The sequence below is a fragment of the Pygoscelis adeliae genome, unplaced genomic scaffold (genome assembly GCF_000699105.1).
Source record: "Pygoscelis adeliae isolate BGI_AS28 unplaced genomic scaffold, ASM69910v1 Scaffold58, whole genome shotgun sequence".
Lineage (NCBI taxonomy): Eukaryota > Metazoa > Chordata > Aves > Sphenisciformes > Spheniscidae > Pygoscelis > Pygoscelis adeliae.
The window spans coordinates 687,415-704,624 of record NW_008825564.1 but is presented as its reverse complement, the minus strand read 5'-3'; the positions used below and the strand labels follow the sequence as shown (position 1 = coordinate 704,624).

The 17,210-nt window shown below is 36.7% G+C and overlaps 1 protein-coding gene across 1 annotated transcript in view; it reads right to left on the bottom strand.

Moving 5' to 3' along the window:
* Positions 1-17,210, bottom strand: part of BBS9 (Bardet-Biedl syndrome 9) — a 204,769-nt gene that overhangs the window by 18,024 nt on the left and 169,535 nt on the right. Inside the window, exon 21 of the mRNA XM_009332416.1 lies at positions 14,324-14,546. Coding sequence (XP_009330691.1) covers positions 14,324-14,546 — 223 coding nt within the window. The remainder of the gene's footprint in view (positions 1-14,323; positions 14,547-17,210) is intronic.

Here is a 17,210-nt window from a genome sequence, read left to right as displayed (position 1 = left end):
TGCCAATACAGTCCCTTGGTAGCGAAATATGGCAGTTGTTTACTGCCACAGGCATGATAAGAACCTGTCTTACTTTCACAGAAGAACTTTTGGGATAGAATCACAGGAGCATAGGAAAATCCTATCTATAACATGGGATATGGCCCTTGCTAGATCTTAACCTCTTTAATCACCTCATCATATCTGGCTGGATTCTACTTTACGTTACTCCATAGAATTTCCTTCTTCTCAACAATTTATGGTAGAACGTAATCAGACCCAGGATATATCTAACACAATTTATTCCACTAACTTTAATCTCCTGTGTAACTCCTGTCACATTATTGCCTGCTTTATCAATGACCTGATTCAACTGAGAATGTCAGTTTATAACTTCATTTAAGTATCCCTGCACAGCAACCTAATACCCCTGATGACTACTCTGATTATAAGAAACCCTCTCCATTGTAGAGAAGATAAAAAACAAGTATTACTAATTCATATCCATTTAAATAGATTTTAAGATTGGAAGGAAACAGTCTGATCATTTAGCCAGACTTTACTCTGCAACATCCTCCACAAATTCCTATATGTAATTCAAGCATCCATTTATTTCTAAGCTGCTTTCAAGAATGTCACCAGCAATTATTTTTACTTTAAAAACCCTCAATTTTGACTGAAAAGTTTATTTGAAAAAAGTGCTAGAAGAAACACATGCTTATCAGCACTCTGATACAGTTTTAAGATAATCATGAAAGATTTCTCAGTGCAGCTATAAAATTTAATATAGTTCAGCACCACATAACTTACATTAAAAAAGGTTGTTCATAATATTTATTACCCTCCAGTTGCACTATTTCTGTTCAGCCATCCATTTGAATTGAGGCATCCTTCATCATCTGTATACATCAGACCTTCTCTTTGATCTCTAATGGTAAATTTAAAGGCTGAGTAAATGTTGTTTGAAACACACAGTGTGGCACAGCTGCTCATTGTTACATAGAAGACAGTAGGTCATTAAAATTGAAACTCGATTAATACAGTGGAACATCCCCCTAATCATATCCCAACTTTGAAGTAATACCCCTTTTGGTGATATCTCTAATTTACAGTTAACTAGTTTTCTTCAAGTGGAGTAACAGTCAAGCTTTGGTTAAGGTCAGAATTAATAAAGTGCATCTTTCATCAAAAGACAGAGAGCTATTGGCAATGCACCCTGCTGTGGTATTTGCACTTATAATACACAGCAAACACCCAACAGATATGCAGCATACCACATGAATCACATAAAACTCATCAAGCCTGCAGTTTTTACCAGTTTGCTGAAGGTTTTTATAATCCTACAAGAAAGTACTTTAGCATTATTTAGTTAACTACACATTTTTTTATTACTGCTTTAGCAACATTCTAATTAGTAGAGGGTGAGCTAAATCTTTGCCTCAAAGTGTAACTGAATCAAAACAAAACCTTTGGGATTCAAGTTTATGTAGCTTTTCACTTTTGCTTGCCCCCTTATCACCACTGTGGTTTAGTCAGTGACACAATTAGGAAAAAAAGAACGATTTTAAAGAATTTTCAAATCTGCCAGTGTCACGAAGCACCTCATGTTTGATTTCATTACATTTTCCAGCTCAAATACGAGATCAAAGTGCTAGAGATGGGTGAATCTGAATAAACACAGGGCAAGGGAAACATGAATTTATGGACCTTCACTTACCATATGAAGACTAGCTGAACTATCCATACCAGTTTCAAGAGTAGACTAACAGCTGACTGCTCACAAGCAGTGGAACAGTCGTAAACATGACTGGTCTTCCAAAATACTCTCATTCTTTAAAAATTAAGAAAAAAAATCTGCAAGTTCAATACTGATGATGCATAACTTTGTAACAATGTCAGCATTCGGATTCAGGAAGATGTCACCCTTTTTCTCCCTAAGAAAAAGCCATCAAGACCACGGGGAGGCAATTCACAAGGTAGCTACTAAGGAGCTTTACTGCAGCCAGATCTGCATTCTATCTGAGCTGGAGGTGATCACTCAAAAAACAAAAAAAAGGGAAATTGAGAGAGATTCTACACCTCTTTGACTGCCATCCATAACCCAAGATGCTACCTTAAAATGCCATTATTTTAATCTTAGGCTGATATGCAAGGGTATGAGCTATGCTTGCTGAGGAACAGGCTGTGCCCCATGCTCTCTAAAACCCAGCCTGTCCAACCACATCTACCTCCAAGTCCGGTGATCCAATCACCCAGAGGCAGTGAAAACCGCCCTGCGTCGCCAGATGGATCTGGCTGCGTAATACGTTCCCTGAAGTCCAAGAGCTCTCTCTCAAATTGGTGTAGTTAACCTCGGGGAATTATTCTTTAATTGCAGTGTAAACTTCGGGGGGGGGGGGGGGGGGGGGGGGGGGGGGAGGGGGGGCGGGGGGGGGACCACGACAGAAATTTATTAGGACAGACATCCCTGGCTCTCTGAAACTCACAACCCAAGAAAATTTTAGCTAAACTTATAGGAAGATTGTCATTTTAAGCTTTGTGATCATGTAGTTATGCATTTTAAAAATAATCTTCTAGTATAGAAACTGTCATGCTTAGACTAAGACCCAAGGCAATTTCTGCTTCAAATGTTAAAGCCACTCTTTTACATACTGAAGTTATAAGACCTTTAAAACTAATTTTTTTTGTTTCAAAAAAAGCATTGGGAACTTTTCTGTGTGCAACTCAAAACCAGCTGTACTTTGCAAGTAAAAACTTTCCAAGTGCCTGGCTTTCTGCAGATTTTTGGCAAATCTATTTGAAAAATTGAAAACTGGGGGCCTGAGCCAAAGCTTAGTGAAGTCTATGGAAAAACTCCCATAGGTTTCATCAGGATTTGGATTAGGCCCTAAAAAAGTCTGAAGTAATTGAAAAATCAGTTCTGCATGTACAAAATATGAAATTTTCACTAGGTTTAGATTTATTAGACTCCTTTATGGTAATGTGGAAGAGCAAATACATTATAAGGGGTGTTAGTGATGTACATGTAGTTTTGCACTGTTAATTCACCACTGAGTTCCACAGACTCATACATGTTACTTACACTGTAGGTACATAACAAAAATGATGAAATCAATCCCACATACACAAACACCTTTACTTCATTTCAAAAAGACCTGAATATTGAGAAAAAAATATTAATACTGTCATAGCTCAAGTGATTTTTAAAAATTTTTTTCTTTTAATTGAGGACCAAACAAAATGTGGAGTAAGAGTTTCCCTTCAAAAGCTGTAAGCCAAATTCAGTGATAACAAAAAAAATCATGCAAATAACTATCTCATTCTAGGCACACTTGCTCAGAACAGTTTAGAATAATGTAACACTAGCAATTTCAGCTAAGATGCATCTAGTTTATGGCAGTGTAAGAGAAGAGACAGGTTTACTCAACCTAAATGTGCCAGAAAACAAAGAAAAGTAGCAAATGCAAAACAAATGGGTTGTGATACCTGAAATAACAGCCACAACATGTCCTGATGTGTAAACTGTTGCATCTCTGCTGACTACAGGATGCTACTTCCAGTCAGAAGAAACTGAATAAGCCACTAACCTTGACATATTCTGGCCTGAGCTATATATCACATTAAAAGAAATACTTACAATCAACTTGAGAAATTTTGCACACACATATAAAAAAAAAAAAAAAGAAAAAAGGAAAGGCTCCCAAAGAACCCGTTTTCAGCATTTTAAGAGAGGAGGAGTGACCTGAAAATTATTTTCCACCACCCCACCCCCCTTCATCCCTCTGTAATACCTCTCCCCCAATGCCTTTTTGTGGATGGATATGCTTTGCCATGGTTGTACTTAGGAAAAGTAGACAATCACTATAATTTTGTGGTGGTCTTGTCTAGATAGTGACTGGAAAGGAAAAGTAATGTCATCTAAACTGCAGAGCTAATTATGCTCTTCAGATGCCTACAGCTCATGTACGAATATCAAGGCACTCCATCATATATAGGTTTTTCTTGAAACATCACAGGAAACCAAAACTTAAAGGAACTAAGGGAAACTTGTTGGGTGGAAATCCAAAGTATGACTGGACATACAAGACTGACTCCCCATTAGTAGCACACCTTAAATAAAAGGATTATGCTACATTATTAAAGTTTGGGTTTATTTAAAAACAGATTACATTACTTGTTACAGCTTCTTAAAATAACTATTTAGTCTTTACTTTTACTTTTTAACTTGCTACTATTATGTCTTCTGAAATGGAAGGTCAGAGGCTGTACACTTTCTCCTTTAGCAACACTTTTTCCATAGTTTTGAACAATTAGCTTATTAGAGCAGATTTTAGAAGTTTATTTCTGCTTACGGTCTCTCAAGGACTCAAACAATATAGAAAATAAAGCCCAGTGACAAGCACGATCATTAGGGGAAATTCTTTCAACTGACAATTATTTTCACCAAAAGCTTACCTCAACATTATGAATCATTTGTGACCACTTATACTTAAGTAGGACATATTAAAATTTAATGAAATTCAATGCAAAGAGTCAGTAATAGGATTGTACACACCAAGGCACTAATGTGTTGATCCTAACTGTACTTAGATGAGGCAAGTTGGAATTGCAATGCTGCCAACTAAATTTCATAGTACAATAAATGAATGAATCCCAAATCTCAAGCGGGATTTCTTTTTTATTCATTATGCATGACATTTTCATCTTTAAATTATTCATTTTTTTTTAAATGTTATTGCTTTAGCCTTCTTAACCTTTGTACTCCTTCACTCTGTGGTTTTTGCCAGCTGTGATATCAATTGAGGAGGGAAGATTTTCCCAACAACATAATAAAAACCTTTTCACAACCCTGCACACAAATGTGTCTTGTTACCCTTCCATCTTACTTTGCCTCTTTTCACAATGCTGGAATCTTGGAATGCTCCGAAAGAAAATACGTGTGTTTTCTATCAATGCTTTCTTTTCAATTAAAAAAAAAAAATAATTCCAAAGCTTTACCATTGTTTATGTAATCCCTGAAAACTAACCACTTGGAGAACTATCATTTGAGTCCAGCAGGGTGATGAAATTTGACTGAATTCATTAAAATTAAAGACCACTTCAGACATTCTTCCTCACTCTCTTCCCCATGTCTGATATTCAGATTTCCATTTTTAAATGTGTTCACCTGAACCATGCAGAATGATATAAGAACAGGCCGCAAGGCAAGCTGGCTCACCACAATCTATTAATCTGTAACCTGTGTTTTAACAGTAAAACACCTAAAAACAACTGTATGTAGGAGCTACAACACAAGACTGCAGGGCATATTTGAATTCTATTTATACACAGGTGTTATTGGCTCATGGTATGACCTTGGAAAAGTCACTTAACTTCCGTATAGTTCAATTTTCCTTTCCACAGAAATAAATTACCAAAGTTACTAAAGCAATGGAAATAAAAGTTTTAAAGAGTAAAGAAAGTTACAATGGAAAGAAGTTACAAAGAGTAAAGATTCACATCACAGAGCCAAACAATCAGTGTTTCTGGCTCCACCAAGCTGTTCTTAAGCTTTTCTTGAGCAACCACAGAATCTTGTTGCTGTAAGCACTCCCAAAATTCTCCCTAATGATTTGCTACTCCCCTTCCTTTGCACTAAATCAGCTTTATGGGGCAAGGGACATATTTTAGTCTCAAAAATAGAACCCAAATAATTAGTTTAAAATGTTACTATTTGCTTATTTCTAGGCTTTTGTATTAAGATAGAACTGGTCATCGTGAACAGCAGATAAATTTCTGCAAAAATATTTTAAACATGGAGAACTAGAAGTCACATTAAAGTTGCACCACTGTGTCATGTTCCATAATATACCATATCATGTCTCATTATTAGCTGGCATGACACAGTGTAACAGAAGTGCATGACAATGCCAGGGGCTGTAAGTTATGGCAACTTCTTTGTTCTTATTATCATTCTTCTGTGATTATCATCTGCAATTAGATGGAGAGACGAAAGATATGTTTAAACTGGCTCAACAGCTCAGCCGTGCAGAGCTGCACAAATTGGATACAGAAGTACACAATGATCACGCTGTTTACGGATTTAGTCTCCGTTACGCCTTTGTCAAACCTTACTAAAATCTCATTGCCTGATAGATTCACACTAGTACCACAGGATTTTCTCTGCAGTTACTGCTTTGGGCCACCCAGATTGACAACTGACCAGGAAAAGGGCCTTCCTACCCGTTTATTGCTCTAGTGATAGAGTTACTTGCTCCAACTATCACAATGAAGGAACTGTGCATATAGTTGCATGGACATCAAAGGGCACAGTATGGAGAAGGAAACCAGTGAAGCGTAATGTAGAGAGGAGAAATGCAAAAAATAATTGAGGAAAAATAGGGAAAACCAAACAAAGCAGAGCCGTAGTGTTAGCCTTACTAGAAGGAAGAACTACAAAGAGAAGATAAAAAGTACACATTTTACCAAATGTTTGTTTGCCTTAAGGCAGTAAGAAAATTATGGGAAGTTTGAAAAAACTGATACAGTGATGGCACATCTATTTTGGTTTCAATGCAAGTAGTACACAACTTCCCACAGAGAACCTTCATCTGGGTATGGGTATGGTATTCTACAGGCAAGAGAGAAAAAAACATATAGTTGTTAAAATGCAATCATACATTAACTTTTGAATCAGATAAATATGTCTGTAAGTTTTGAGCACTTAAGAAAATGAAGGTTAATGAATGTGATACTTTAGTGATACATAGCTATACTTCATATATATATTAAACAAATAAATTTAGCCAGAAAATGTAAGAAAAACCTTATCTTTCTCTTTAAATGCAAAGTTCAGTCTTTTTTATATCATCTCATACATTAAAAAAAATACTTTTTTGCTCTTAGTAAACAACCCGCTTCCTGGGGGGATCAGTCTTTCAAGGTACTTTATTGATGAACCTATATGATTTTAAGGGAGCTAGAAAAGATGAGTTAGAGTTTTCATTGCAACAGTTAAAGTGAGTTAATGTCAATTTCATATTTAAGGGCCTGAGCCAACAAATCCATAGGAATGAATTGGCATGCAGTGTTTTATAAATGTGTTTTAAAAGCCTCTGGGTACATTTAAGAAGAACAGTCCTCAGCAAACCGACTTTCAATGAGAAATAGGCACTTTTAGTAAGGTTTAGATTCCTGAGATCACAGGTACTTACCAATGTCCTCTAGACACTTTTGTAAATGGTACTGTCTCATGAAATAGTGGAAACAGGCAAGGAACACTATGAGAAAGATGGGTAAAATGCCGAATCTAATTTGGTCAATGACAGTTTCCACTGACCTCAGTGTACTACCAGTTCAATCAATCAGTACCATCCAATCTTCAGGTGTACAAAATCCTTGCAATTACTTGCAGCAAGCTTTGTGAATAAAACTTTACTGTCACTTTTCCTTACATAAGGAGTGCTTACAATAAGCATTATGAAAAAGCTTTATGAATACCCATTATTTTAAGGGTTACAAAAGGGAAAAAAGTAGTTTATTGCTACAGAAAACACATGGAAAATATCTTAAGTGAGAATCACACTTCATAATGGATCGTAGTCTTCTGTGAAGATAAACAATACTGGATTTGCATCATGTCTATGAGAAAAAAATATATTGACAATTTTTATACACTTCTCTGCACCAGCATGGAGGGCTATACAAAGCTGTCAATGCACCATGATCTCAGGCTTACAATACTTAAGTTACAGGAAAAGTTTTCAAACCATGATCCGTCAGCCTCCAGTGATTTTGAGAATATCTGCCAGTAGTTGAAAAGCATTGTCTAGTCCTCGGTGCTGACGTCTGTGCCCTCTTCAGGCTGCTAAATTACTTTTGAATAATTTTAAACTACATAATTCTAACTTCTCCAGGCAAAAAATTACTGTAGTTGCTACTGAGATGACATTACCGTGACAGACGGGAGACTGGAATCTGTGTGAGTACAAATGGCAGGCACTATATTTCACAAAACATTCTGTGTTAGAGGCCACACTATGACGTTTGAGAATACCTGAGTTATACTGCTTGTTCCTTTCCCCTAATGACCAATGAAGAATTGATAATTAACAGTGTAAGACATTTTGCAACAACAAAAAACATTTGCAACAACAAAAATCCTATTTTTTCAGATCGAACAAACTATTACTAGTCTTTCTTTACAGTACACTGTCTGTATACTAAGAACTTTGCAGCAATGTTTATGTCTAATATATATATATATATGAATATTGCTCTTCCAGGAACTCAAATACACATGTTTTTCCAATTAGTCCTGACATTCTCCTCAAGTTTAGTAGCACGTAAACAAAGAATTCCTTAAGGAATATGACACATTCTGCTGCATCCCAGTTTTCCAGCTAAGAACACAGCTTCAACATGGGCAATACTCACTCACGGATATCACTACAGGATTTTGAAAAGAGGTTTTTATAAGCTTACAAAAGAAAAAAAAAAACGAGAAAAACTTTTGTCTTCCAAAGCATGACTTTGAATACATTCTGGGTGCATATATATATTTAATGTGGCAAAGAACATTGTCTTTAAAGTTAGCAGTTACCCATTCATAATCTGATATATGATAGAATGATAGAATCATGATTATACAAAGCAGAATTATAATCAACTTGATAAATTAAAAAAGCTATGAAGACAAAGTGTCAAGCCAAGTATATACCTCCAGGCTTTGGAAAGTAACATCATATGTATAAATACAGAATGGGAAACATCTGGTTAGGCAATGAACGTGTAGGAAAGGGTCTGGAGATAGAGATGGAGCAGAGTATAGCAGGATATACTCCCTGCTATAGACAAAAGGAAAAGCATTCCATTTTGGAAAACAAAAGGTAAGAATTGAAAATCATCATGAAAAAAGACTGAGATAATTTAGTCACAATTAGTATAAAAGAAAAAGTTACTGAAGGGATGTACTAAAAATCTCCCAAAGCTTTAGACATTATAAAGAACATCATTAATTGCCACCTCCATCTTCAATATGCACAATAAACCAGTTTGATTTACAGGGAAGACAACATATATCAAATATTAGGAAAACGGTCCTGTAAGGACATTAAGCTAGCATATAAACTATCAAGAGGTATTGTTTAACCTTGTCAAAGGTGTTTAAAAGTTCAGATAAACTTTGTCACTGATACTCTGGATACATTAACCCCATCGCAACACAGAGGAGAAAACTAGATGGGCAGTTGGCTTGACTTCTAGCTCTACCTTTATATAAATCTTAAATATTACACTGATGCAAAACTATTTGCAAATCCTATTTCCTGGATGCAAAATATTCCTCCTTTTCCTTATAATTTCAGTTCTGAAGATTCAGCTGACCTGAGGAGACAACAGTCTTTGGCATTCCACAGATTTCAGTGATGCACTACCCAGTAACTGATTTTCAGGTTAAATAATAGTTTCACTACTGCTCCAGCTATATTCAACTATTTTAAGTAAATCATGCTAAAGCACAATAGAAAGATCTCCTAACCAAACAAAAAGAGAAAAAAATTATTGAAGTCCAGTTTAAAAAAAAAAGGAAGTAGAAGAAAAAGGATGGTTTAAAGAAAAATAAAGTCCTAATATAAAAATAAGAATCCTTGCTTGAACAAAGCGTTGTACCGATACAGGTGCCATTTGCACACCAGGAACTACTATAGGAAAAGCAGGATCACATTCTAGCCAAAGAGTAGCTGAGATACCCAAAATACAGGTTAGGCAATACTGCAAATAGAGCTCCAAATCAATCAGACTGACACCTAACCAAGTCTTCAAACAGCCACAGCTCACACTGTTTAAGGTTTTCAAAGCAATCCAGCAAAACACACCGATCTTATAAGAGACCTTTAAAAGCTACAGAATTAATTCACTGCAGGTAATCAGGATTTATGCCAGAAATTCTCACACCCATTAAGCTCAATATATGACAACCTGGGTGGTCTACAGCACCTTTCCCCAGCACTTCCCTGGCACTGACCCACACTTTGGGTTGGCACCACTCCCTAAGCCCCTCACCGTTCCTCTCATCCAACCATTTACGCATTGCCAAAGGCAACACAGTACATGATATAGCCTGATGTGACATACAGTTATAACCACATTTAGCCAATGATTCTGATTAACTTTTAATCATCCTTATAAGAACATTCTACATACTGGAAAACTATCATGTCCCTCCTCAACCTTCTCTTTCTTTTTCCCTCAGAAGAAACAAAAAGCAGAATTGTTTCATTTATATTTTTTGTGCTCTTCTCTGAACTCCATTCAATTTGTCGAAGTTTTTCTTAAATTGTGTTACTCTCTAATTTCAACCAAATCTTTCTCATGAAGAATAGAAAGAAATAAATGTATCTCCTCATTAAAGTCGTATGACCACATCCCAAGTTGGAATTCGTCTTTAAGAGGATCATACTGCTGCTGACTTTTATTCAGCTGCTGGTCCACTATAACCCCCAGGAGCCTCTCCTATGGCAACAGTGCTTAAAGAATTATTGCTCAATTTTTAGTTTGCCTGATTCTTATTTGCTAGAGTCCTTTGCACTTATCTCAACTGAACATCATCTTACTGACTTCAGATCCTTCCTCTAATTTATCAAGATCAGAGTTATTGCTCTTTCAATGTGCTTGAAACTACTGCTAGCTTGTTGCAAAACCACAATTTTAACATTCATGCTCCATATTCCATCACTGAAGCCATTAAAGAAAATAATGAACAAAACCAGACCCAGCAGAGACCATGGCATACCTCTAACATATACTCTTGGATTAACTACAAATACTGATAACTATTTTCTGAAGGCATCTTTCATATAGTTACACACTTAAAGATAATCATCAGCTTTTCAATGTGGCTTCAGGCAATTTCTCTAGATTTCAGGGTACACCATCTTGAACATATTAAATATAGCTTTTAGAAATCCAGCTTACTGTTATAGTGCTGCAATGCCAGAAGGGTACTAGGCACTTTTAAACAAATTTTCAAAAGTTGGTTGCTATAGAAAAAGGAGTTTCCACCATTAAGAAAAAGAATGGGCTTCAGAAAAAGTGGCATTGAACAAGATCCTCAAGCTAATGACAGCTACACTACGGAACAATTACAGGACCATCTTTGGCTTGGCTTGGAGCTTAAACATCCTGAAGAACCTTCCCCTATATTAATTTCCAATATTTAACCATAAATCCTCGGATATAAATTCAATTCTCACCACCCCTCTCTCCATGTATTGTTCTACCTCATTCTCCTCTACCTATTCCTGTTCCCTCCTTTAAGGACTGGGAAAGGAGTTCCTCTATTTTATAGGCATTATCAAAGAGCTCTTTACTCAACAACATATAGTTATTTTGTATACTGTTTTCCCTTTATAAGACATCATTCTCAATTTCTTCCTAGTGTAGGCTGAACAGGTATTTTTAGTTGGAATCGAGAGTGAGGCAAATTTCTTGATTATCCCCACTAAGCGCACTGTTTTCACACTGAGGAGTGGTCTTGGGCACATGAACTTGTTTATTTTAGGTGAATCTAACCAGACAGATGAATCCCAGGAATGCACCTAAAGCACTCCGACTACTAAAGGAGGATCAGTACATCAGATGGGAACAGCGTTAGTTCAAACCCCCTGTGAAACACATAGATGATAGAAGTCATGTTGCCAGCCCCAATTACTTCCCCCTGCAGATCTGCTTCCAATGGACCACACTACTTGCCAATGTAGAGATAGCCACAGAAACCCCAAACAGGTGACAAGACAAACATGTTTAAAAAGCCTTAGCAAAATCTTTATTCTCCCAAGAAAGCTTGCAGTTTTCTTCAGTCTTTCCAAAGACAAACACCCACACAGCTTCAAAGCATATAGCACATCCTGCTAGAGAGTAACTACTTAAATACTACGCTATTCTAAGCATTTGGCAGAAGCATTTATCTCTAATGAGCCTGTCCTGTAAATGAAGATGAAATTTCTTATTTTTAAGCTCTTCCATACTTTTCTAAAAACCGTATTCTCTCACTAGTTAATAAGTAAATGCATAAATGGACAGACTCTTTTATCAAGGCTTCAGGCTGAACTCTTAGTGAAAACAAGAAAGTTGTATTAGGTTTTATAATCTCTTTAAATGATACCTTCTTGTGACACTCTGAAGTGTTAGCCTAATTAGGTCATAATTTTGATTCTTAATTAGGTGATTTGATATTCAAAAGGGCTACACACTAGAGTCAGCAATTTTGAAAGTAAAATGATTTATTTTGGTATCTGTATTTGGATTACAGATTTTAATTCTTTTTAATGTAAATCATGGCGAAAGGGCATTTCAAGTATAGCTAAAACAGTTTATGTTGGGTGGGACATTGCTATACCAGGTCTCAACCAGCTCCTTACAGGTACTTAATTTTTCACTATTCATGTGAAATGGTAATCCTGGTCCCACATATCATCAATACATGGCCAACAGTCCACAGTCAGATATATTATCTTTGCTCGGAATGTAATTCTTCCTTGCATTATTTTTATTTGAGAGGTAGTATAACTGTCTACCTGTACCACAACAGTAAAAATTATTCTAGTGCATGTCACTCTTGCCTTCTTGGTGTTACTTTGGCCTCATGTAATAGAAAACAGTGGATTTAACATCTTTTAAAATTTTAGTCTTTATATATGCAACATGGAGAGCTTGACCAGACCACTTTCCCAAGGTCCTTCATCAAGAACAAGATTTCTTCTAATTTGTTTACAATTTTAAAAAATTTTACTCTTTTCCTAAGAGAATTAATCATTACCAAATTGAATAGTCCCCTGATCTCAATCACACTAGTCAATTGAACAGGCAGAAGTGAATTTCCTTATTAAATCAATTCACCGTATTTGCTTAGGAGGAAAAAGATGAACTGCAGCTATTTACCTTTTCCAAATTCTTAGAAAGTAAAACAATGCCTATATAATCTTTTCAAAGTTCAACAAATGAAATGGCCTTAACACATATTTTAGTCTTGCAAAGAAATACTAAAAAAAAATTGTAAAACTAATTTCACACTTATTCTGGCTCACTTCACTTCACATGATTATCAGCCCACTTTCAGATATGGGCATAGTGTAACACTAAAGAAAAATTATATAGTTTCTACCATTGCACAGTCTGCAGCTGTTTTACTGAATCATTTAAAGTAGCACATGCAAAGGAGGGCTGCACATAGTAATAACAAGGACTTCTGAGTTGCTGAAACATTGCACAGGCCATTCAGATTATATTAAACAAGAATAAAATTATTCTTTGTAATGTAAGAAAACAAAATACAGAAAATCAAGATACTGCCCTAACACAACTCCAGACTTGATCAAAAACAACAAGACAAAATAATAAACCCCCAATTTTAAGCATGAAGTGTGCATACAATACATACTTTTCCTGTAGGTGAAGGAGGTCATTGAGGCCAAAGACCATACTGATATTATGTGGTCTAGGAGACTATGAAGCTGAATGAACATCCACAAACCAAACCCAGAGCAGGAAGCTGGGAAGAAAAACTGTTTCCAAGTCAGCAGGAGTATCTGATGTTTATTAAGAGACTGCCTGGCTCACTAGAGAAAAAAGGCAGGAAGAAAATGTCTTGCAACAGTACAAAGATGCTAGCCTTCTGACTCTACAGAAAAGGTGTGGCTTTGCTCCCACTGTTACTAAAATGCCAGAATATAGAAAAGGACATGAATAAAATTTCTTTTAAAAAATCGTAATTCCATGACATTCATTTAAATCATTGTGCAACACTGAAATCTTCTCTATGTTCCTTTTCCAAATGAGAAATATTATTCAACACCTACTTAAATTAGTTTCATCTCTAATTTCATGCTTTCCGTGAGATATCACCCAGCCAACTAGTACTTTCTAAAGTTGCAGATTTTTTTATTCAGTGTTATCACTATTTCATCATTAGTCATATGCATATGCCATAAAGCCAGTAATGGAACCATAATCATTTCTCTATCAAGAAAGTAGGACTTTTCACTCCTCACTTTTCCATCACATTAGAAAGGCACACATGTATACATTCAATTGAAAACTGCAAAGAAATAAGTCATAAGGCTTTTAGAACATAAAGATGACCATCTGGGGTTCATTTGCTGCATTACTGTGCATATGCTGTAAGAGCAGCAATAAGTGATCACATTGAGATAAAACTTAGATTTCCTATTACCTAACTCATTCTACTGGTCAGCAACACAGCCAGTGTTTGATTTACACATGAAAAACAAACTGCTAACACAATCACATGTGCATAATTTTTAATTTTAATATACTTTGAATTACAAACATATACTTCGTGTCTTACCTGTCATGACAGCAGCTTGCTGAGTGGTTAAGTCTGTACTTAAGGAAAGGCGACCACCTTTGGCCAGTCTATCACAGAAGAGGGTGATGTTCTTCTTCAGCCTGCTAGTATCTTTGGGCATGCACAACTGGCTGCTGAGAGTCAGGGCCTGTTCCTTAGAGCTCTTTGACAAACAAGTTCTTAACAAGTAAGAAATGGCAGCATCCACAGTTTCTTCCCAACCCTGGGTTAAAGAAAAGGAAATTAAATAAAATTAATTGAACTGTAATATGATATAGCATGTTAAAAACAAAGTAACAAATCAAGGACTAAGAATTTTCAAATGATACCAATACATAAAATATAATTTGGGGGTTAATGAGTGTCATGAACACCCAGTTCTTCAGCTTGAACAAGCAAAAACTTCCCCAGCAAGCCTGAAAAAAACCAAACATGTCCCAATATTGACAGAGAAATACAATTTCAATAATAATAATATATGGACAGTATGTGATGTAACAGTTATATTCAGTAGTTGTATTAATAACTGAAAACTGGAAGTTCCTGGATGTGACATTTAGAATTAAGAACAGAATTGAGATGTAAATACAAACATAATATGTAGTATATAACATTATGCTGAAGATATGTCAAGGCCAGGGGAAAAAAAAAAAAGGTATCCAATTATACGTCCCTTGGAATGACTGCCTAAGCATTTATGAGAAGAGCAGCTTAGTAATCAATTCAGTTAAAACAAGCAGCTATCTATGGAAAAGCTTTCAGGAGGAAAAGCTATATTCAGTGTCATATTCAGCATACATACTTCCACAAAATAAAATGTTTACTCCTGCAAATAACACTCAGTAAAAGCAAGTTTCTTTTCATAAGGCACCTTGAAAAGCACCTTTAACAGTTAGGTTCAAGTTTGTCATCTGTACTATGGTTTTCAGTGACATGAACAAATCAAAGACGTTCCTTCAAGTAAGAATCCTGGATAGCAGAAGTTTTACTATTTGTGACAAGGTTATTAGGTTAATGCGTAAAACCTAATACATGACATCTATCTCATCTATGCAGTGTGCAATGCAGAACTGCCTCTTCTTGATGCATTCTGTAACCTTAAATTACACTCTACGATGAGACCATGTGATTAATCCAAAGTGTCTATAATTAATGAACCTGCAAGTTAGTCACAAAGCCTGCTCATGTCTTTTCATGACAATCTTACAGAGCTTGAACAGCAACCAATATGAAGGGCTTTGTGGGCTGCTAACTTCAGGACTCATAATATCTCATAGTATTCAGCTACCTGTAAGCAGGTTTTATATATGTGCTGCCTACATGTACAGGGAAGTAATATTCAATTGCTGCAGTATAGTGTCTGCTCTCTCAACACTCCTGATTGGTTGGGACTTATTTTGGCAAGAGTCTTTATTGACTTCAGAAGTTTCAAGGCCACAGACTGGAATCACCCAGCTCTATCTGCTGCTAAGCTAACAGAAGGTAACACCAAGTGTCCTGGTTTCAGCAGGGATAGAGTTAATTTCCTTCCTAGTAGCTGGTACAGTGCTGTGTTTTGGATTTAGGGTGAGAACAATGTTGATAACACATTGATGTTTTCAGTTGTTGCTAGGTAGTGTTTATACTAGTCAAGGACTTTCCAACTTCCCATGCTCTACCAACTGAGAAGGCTGGAGGAACACAAGAAGCTGGGAGGGGGCACAGCCAGGACAGCTGACCCAAACTGGCCAATGGGATATCCCATACCATGTGACATTCCATACCATGTGACATCATGCTCAGTATATAAAAGCTGGGGGAAGAAGAAGGAAGGGGGGAATGTTTGGAGTGGTGCTGTTTGTCTTCCCAAGTCACCGTTACACGTGAGGGAGCCCTGCTTTCCTGGAGACAGCTGAACATCTCCCTGCCGATGGGAAGTAGTGAATTAATTCCTTTGTTTTGCTTTGCTTGCGTGCGTGACTGTTGCTCTACCTATTAAACTGTTTTTATCTCAACCCACGAGTTTTCTCACTTTTACCCTTCCAATTCTCTCCCCCATCCCACTGGTGGGGGGGGTGAGCGAGCGGCTGCGTGGTGCTCAGTTGCCAACTGGGGTTAAACCACGACACCACAAAGCCTAGTAAAGACAACTTCTTGTGCACAGAAAGAGGCCAGCTGCAGGACTTGTTGGTCAAGTTCCTCTGCTCCCCCTTTTTTGTGACTACCTACACCAATCAATCTTCAAACAGCTGACTAACTGCTTCTGTGTATTTTTAGAGTTAGATTGTGGATGTAAATACAAACATGTTTGCTAGGTGCACTGTGTCACCTGCTTACATAAAACTGATCCAAAAGCCATGGTTTATGGCCAGTTAAATGGAAACTCAACACATCAGTGGAATTGGAAATATTTAGTTATTAATATGAGGCTATGCATGGCCTAATACAATCAACTCTACAAAAACATGGACCTCCATGTTCAACTCACAAAAACTCAGACAAGTATTTGCATACTTTCTCAACAACGAGGATGTTAAGAGCATCCACAAAACTACCTTGGCTTTCTTCTACCCTTAAAGCTGTGTCACAATGCCAAAAAAAACCCCAGACTTGACAGCAGTATTGACATTAGTCTGACCACCTAGCTACACAGTGCAACAGATGAGGCAATTATGTGTTGATCAAGTAGGCTATACTCCTGTGCCATACTTTCTTGCCTTTTGCCTTTTTCACCACAGCATAACACTTAACTCACATTCAGCTTGTGACCCACCTACTCTTTTTCTGCTCCCCATCTTGTGTTCACATGGTTGAGCACTCCTGTACAGTAATATGATCTTGCGTCTTTCCTTTTTTTCTATAGCTTCTTTTAGAAGAGGCCAGGATAAAGGACCAGAAAAGCAGGAAT